Below are 6,000 nucleotides of genomic sequence, written 5' to 3' on the forward strand. Positions count from 1 at the left end.
CTGGCCTTGGTACTTGGAAGTTACCGGAGCAGGACCTGGTCCTGTGAAATCCGGGGTAGCCTTGAAGATAAAAGGAGTAACATGCAGAAATGGCTCAGCCCCGCGGCAGCGGCGGTGCGGGTTTGGCAGCAGTAACGCCCCGAATGGCGGGCGGATGCTGTTCCGTGCCGAGCGCCGGCCGGGGCTGCTCAGCACCGGCTCCCTCAGAGGTCCAAGGCAGGAGTAAGCCGCTTTCTTACAGCTTTACTGTGCTGTTTGTTTTCATTCGAGTACAGCGAGCTGTCAGCTCCTAATAGTTTCTAACAGCATCGTTTAAAAAGCCAGGACACCCCTCCAGAACACGGCTAACCCCGCCGGGCAGCCGCCCAGCTCCGTCCTCCCCGAGGGGAGCTTGGAAGGCCTTAAAACCTGCAAAACCAATCGGCGCAGCCAACAAGTTTACAAGCAGACGGAGGTGAAGCGGCGCGGAAAGCGAGGGACGCGCAGCAGCGCCCGGGGGAGCATCGCTTCCGAACGCCTCCCGGGGAAGCTCCGGGGGAGGTGGCGCCGGGAGCCGCGGGATGGCACCCCCGTCCCCTGCCCCTCCGCCTCCCGTCCCGTGCTTACCGCGGCGTGGGGCGAGGCGGAGCGGGGCAGGGGAGCAGGCCCCACCCCAGCCCCGGGTCCGCGGGCTGCCGGCAGCTCCTCTCCGTCGCTCTGGAGTCCCCCTGTGACTCTGACGGGACCGCGGGGTCTACCGGCCGCTGCCACCGACGGCGCGCGTTTGTAATCCTACTTATGAGAGAGCCTAAAGAGACGCCTCGGCCGCCGGGGCCGGCCAGCGCCTCCCGCAAGCCCTTCACGCAGGAGGTGCCGCCGGGCGAGCGCAATCGGAGCCCCGACGGGGCGATCGCTCCTCTACGGAGGGGCGGCGGGGATGGGCTCCGGGGGCGCGGGGGCTGCGGTGGGGCCCCGGCACTGCGGTTCGCTCCGGGACCGGAGCAGCCTCCCCTCCCCGCAGCCGCTGGGCTGAAGGGCGGCGAAGGCACTGGAGCTGCCGGGCGCCCCGTCCCCTCTTCGGGCCGCCGCTTCCATCGCCGGGAGGGCAGAGCCGGAGAGGTTGGTGTGGGGACACTGCCCGTTCCCGCCCCGAGCCTCGCCGAGGGCGTGAAAATGAACTTTGCGCATCGCGAGCGAAACAAACGAAAAAAAAAAAAAAAAAAAAAAGGAGGGGGAGGAAGTAAAAGAGGCGTTAGGAAATGGGCAATTAAAACCGACAGAGCCACTAATGAGGAAAAAAAAAAAAAAGAGTCCAGGAGCAGAGGGACTCGGTCTCGCCAGCTTTGTTCGGTCATTAGCCGGATGCTCCAGGGGCCTCCGCTGCCCGGCGGAGCGGAGCCTGAGCCCCGCAGCCTGGGATGCCCCATTGCCGGGGGTGCCCCATCCCGCAGCCCCATTGCCGGGGGTGCCGCAGCCAGGGGTGCCCGCCCGCGGCGTCGAGGGAAGACAAACCGGCGGTGATACCGCTCACGACATCAGCGCCGGGGTTTGTTTTGAATGTTCACTTTTATTGGTGTTCTCCCTTTGCCAAAATGTGCTCGATTACATCGATGTGGTGCCGTGATAACTGCGCACCCTAGACAGCCTAGGTGTAACCGGGAAAGTTCAGCCCAGGCCAGATCAAATCCCAGGCTGTTTAATGCTGGAAGGCTGCATGTTGCTATTAGTGTTAAATATATGGCTAATTATGCGTATGAAAATTAAACATCAGTGTTATGCTAATGGGGCCGCCTTCAGCTGTGGATCAGAGCACTTGAGACTAGCATTTAATCAAATGAATCAGTAACTAATACATCTGCACGTGTGAACTTTCACAAGATCATTTTCCTGTTACAGCCACACCGCTGAATTATGAAAGAAATAATTATCAACACTTTCTAATTATCTAACAAAGTAATTTGGGATTCATCGCGGGCTTTCTGGGGAGGATCTCCCGAGTCCCACCTCATTTACCGCTCACGCACGCGGAAGTTTTCATTTTGAGCTCAACAGTGCCGTTTGGGGCGATTTTTGTTTCATTGGATTCCACACACACACACACCCCCCCACACCCCTTTGGAGAACAGAACCGGGACCCTCGGTGGGAGCGGACAGCCCCTGCATGCCCTCGCCCCGGGGCCGCCCGCTCTTCCTCGGGGCCGCCGCCGCTTGCGGGGCTCGGAGCGGGGCCGGCGCGGCGGGCAGCCCCCGCACAGCCCTCCCGGGCCGGGGAGCGCGGCCGCGGGCCCGTCCGCCACGAGGGGCGGCGGAGCGGAGGCCGCGGCCGGTGCCGTCGGGGCGTGCGGCCGGCGCTCGGGGAGGCGCTGCCAGCCCGGCTCTCCGCGCTCACCGGGGTCCGGGCGAGCCGCAAGCGCCTCGGACCAATCCAAAGCGATTATGCAAGACGGCGGACCAATCAGCTCCGCCAGCTCATGAATATTCATAGACTTGGCTGAGTCAAAGCTTTTAGGCGAGTTTGTGTAGATCTACAGCATCATGCTTAGACTTTTCAAAGAGACAAACTCCATTTTCTTATGAATGGAAAGTGAAAAACCCTGTTCCGCTTAAATTGGGTTCTTTCCTGTCCTGAGAAACACAACAGACCCCAAAAAGGCAAGCTGAAGAGAGAACACACACACAGACCAAGCGACAAGAAATGACCATGACTACCATGCCAGAGAGTCTAAATAGCCCCGTCTCAGGGAAGGCTGTCTTTATGGAGTTTGGGCCGCCCAGCCAGCAAATGTCTCCTTCTCCCATGTCCCACGGACACTATTCCATGCACTGTTTACACTCCGCGGGCCACTCTCAGCCTGACAGCTCGTACAGCACAGCTTCGTCCTTCTCCCGACCGCTGGGCTACCCCTATGTGAACTCGGTCAGCAGCCACTCGACCAACCCCTACATCAGTTCAGTGCAGTCCTACCCCAACAGCTCCAGCCTGACTCAGACCCGGTTAGAGGAGACAGGTAGGTGCACTCGGCTTTGGGGAGGGGGAGGGAGGGGGGAGGGAAGGCGAGGAGGGAGGGAGGGTGCTTGTGTCAAAAAAAAAAAATCTATCGGGGGAAAAAATTAAATTAAATTGCAAAATATTAGTCAGGAGAGGCTGAGGATCACAGGGGAACAGTACACAGAGCACACAATGCCCGGCTGGAAAAGAAATCAACCCAGATGTGCACGTATTAGTCTTCGTAATTATTTATTGCGTAGCGCTATAAACAATGTATGCAATTAAGGGTAATTAAACCTAAACTGCAGTCTGTAAAAATAGCAAACTTTCTCTGGGAAGAAGCCTGGGCTGCCATAATCGCCCGGAGCCTTTGTTAGCGTTACTCAAGCTTCACTTTTCTTGCTCGTCATTATTGTTATTGTTGATGTTGCTGCTGTTATTGTTACTATTGCTGCTGTTACTGCTATTATTGCTGTCGCTGCTATTATTATTATTATTTATTCTGCATCGTTTGTGGTTTGTAGGGGCCGAATCGGAGAAAAGCACTGTGGTAGAAGGAGGGGAAGTTCGCTTTAATGGGAAAGGGAAAAAAATCCGCAAACCCAGGACTATTTATTCCAGTTTGCAGCTGCAGGCTTTGAACAGGAGGTTCCAGCAAACTCAGTACCTGGCTCTCCCCGAAAGAGCCGAACTCGCAGCATCTCTGGGACTCACCCAGACCCAGGTAGGGCTCTCAGTGAGCCAGACCCTCTCCCGTGTCCTGTCCTTGTCCCCACCGCCGGCGTGGGAGACCCCAAGCGAGATGCAGACGGCTCAGAGCCGCGGACAACAGGGCCCGTCGCGACGGGGCGGGCGGGGGGTGGTGGTGGGGGCTCTTACCGGGGGGGTTGGAAACGGGCACGGCAGCCTCTGGGGGAGATAGGGGGAGAAGCTGGCGGGGGCCGCCAAGTGCGGGGTCGGTCGGACCCCGAGGTGGAGGATGCGGGGCCGGGCCGAGGGATGCTGAACCCTTTGCCGTTCCCGTTTTCAGGTGAAGATTTGGTTTCAGAACAAGCGCTCCAAATTCAAGAAGCTGATGAAGCAAGGAGGGGCCGCCCTGGAGAGCAGCGCCTTGAGCAACGGCAGGGCTCTCTCGGGCAGCTCGCCACCCGTGCCCCCGGTGTGGAACACCACCTCCGCCTCCGGTAAGGCCTCCTCGGGGACCCCGGGCACCTACATCCCCAGCTACACGTCGTGGTATCCTTCAGCCCACCAAGAAGCTATGCAGCAGCCACAGCTGATGTGATGATAAACCCGTTTTCCCCCACCGCAAGCACTAACGGTTCCGAAAAGTATTAAAATTATTACGAGGGAAAAAAAAAAAAAAAAAGAAAAAAAAAAGGAAGAAATTAAGTAAAATAAAAGGAAAGTGAAAAAAAAAAAAGAAAAAAAAACGAAGGGGGAAGAGAGAGGAAAAACACAAAAGAAACTCTAACAAACAAACAAACAGGAGGTCTCTTGCCCATTCAGCCATTAGGACTCTGCACCGTAGCTCGGTGCAGGCGAGGACAGATGTGATGCGGGCCGGTTCCCACCGCCGACAGCTGCCGGAGCGGCCCCGAGCACCGCACAACAGCCTGGGAGCAGAGCGAGCGCCGGCCGCGGCTTGTGGGACAATCAGAGAAAGATGTCTGGGGGGGCGAAAGCCTTCTCTGTCCTGTCTGTCTGTCTGTGTCTGTTGAAATGTAGGTCATTTATTTGCTACCCCGATCTGACGGTCTCTTCAATTGCAGGGGGGAAGGAAGCTTTACGGTTTCCAGAGCTTCTTTCCCTCGACATTTTCTGTACCTTTCGCTATCCATCTGTATATTTTTTTTGTTGTTGTTAAAAGGGGAAGACAGGGGTTTTATTTATTGACTTAAATTACCACTACGAGAGTGCTAGAAACAAACGGACAATCCGGTTCGCAGGGTGCGCGGCTCGGAGGCGCAGCTCCCTTCGAACGAACCCAAACCCGCTCGTCCCCGTCCCGTCCCCCCAATAAATCACCACCAGAGAAGGATGTCGTTTTTAGCTTTTACAATAACTTTTATACCGTGCGGAGCGGTTTGGTCCGAACGATTCGCATTTCTCGCCTATTTAACAAAAGAAATAAACGCACATCGCTCGGCGCTCTCAAGTGGGACCGCGGCAGCTGCAGAGCGCTTTGCTGAGGCGGAGAACGGAACGGGAGCCCCGGGGGGGGAACGGGACCCGCGAGGCTTCCCCCGCCGAGAGCCGGCCCGAGGGCGAAATGCACAAACCCGACGTGCAGGAGCTACTCGCTGTACATAATTTATTCTTTATTATTATTATTACTGTTCTGTAAACATGTTGCACAAATTTAGCTTTTTTTTTGTTTAATTATTATTATTATTTCCGTTCTGTTTCGTGTGGCTGTAAAACATGATGCTTTGTGTACTGAGATCTTGACATTTTACTTGTGAAACTCGAAAGATGTGATAAACTGAACTCGGCTGTGTTTAGTGTTCTATATGTCAAAGTTTAGTTTTATATTGAGAATGTTAACTTATTGCTTTGTATCTGGGGAAAGAAAGGAAAAAAAAAACCCACACACAAATCTTTGTACATAAGTTATAAAGTTTCTTTGAGACAGTAAAATTATGGTTTGGAAAAAGAGACACGCGTGCTCCCTGCCTCGCAGCGCGGCTCGGGACGGGGGGACCCAGGAGGAGCTCCTGCCCCGGGAAGGAGAGCCCTGGCCCGCACCCCCAGCCAGGCCTCGGCGGCGGAGCCACCCCGGGGCACCGGCTCGTCCCGGCGGCGGAGCTATCCCGGTGCCCGGGCTCATCCCGGCGGCGGAGCCATCCCGGCGCCCCGGCTCATTCCGGCTCAGCCGTGCCCGCTGCCCAGCCCGCAGCCACCAGCGCGGCTCCCGCGGGGGGAGCCGGGGCTCGGCTCCGCGGGTGTGCCGCCCCCCGCGCCGAGACACCGAGATGCGCCAAGACGCCAAGATGCGCGACTCCGTGCGCTCCGCGGTGCTCGGGGCCGGC

General features: G+C 57.0%; 1 protein-coding gene across 1 annotated transcript; it reads left to right on the forward strand.

Annotated features, from left to right (window-relative positions):
- Window positions 1-2,474: 2,474 nt before the first annotated feature.
- Window positions 2,475-4,357, forward strand: DLX1 (distal-less homeobox 1). Its single transcript, XM_009555592.2, has 3 exons — window positions 2,475-2,987; window positions 3,493-3,692; window positions 3,999-4,357. Exons 1-3 carry the CDS (start codon window positions 2,675-2,677, stop codon window positions 4,251-4,253), a joined length of 768 nt encoding a protein of 255 aa, XP_009553887.2. The 5' UTR covers window positions 2,475-2,674; the 3' UTR covers window positions 4,254-4,357.
- The last annotated feature ends 1,643 nt before the right edge of the window (window positions 4,358-6,000 follow it).

Source organism: Cuculus canorus, chromosome 6, assembly GCF_017976375.1.
Source record: "Cuculus canorus isolate bCucCan1 chromosome 6, bCucCan1.pri, whole genome shotgun sequence".
NCBI lineage: Eukaryota > Metazoa > Chordata > Aves > Cuculiformes > Cuculidae > Cuculus > Cuculus canorus.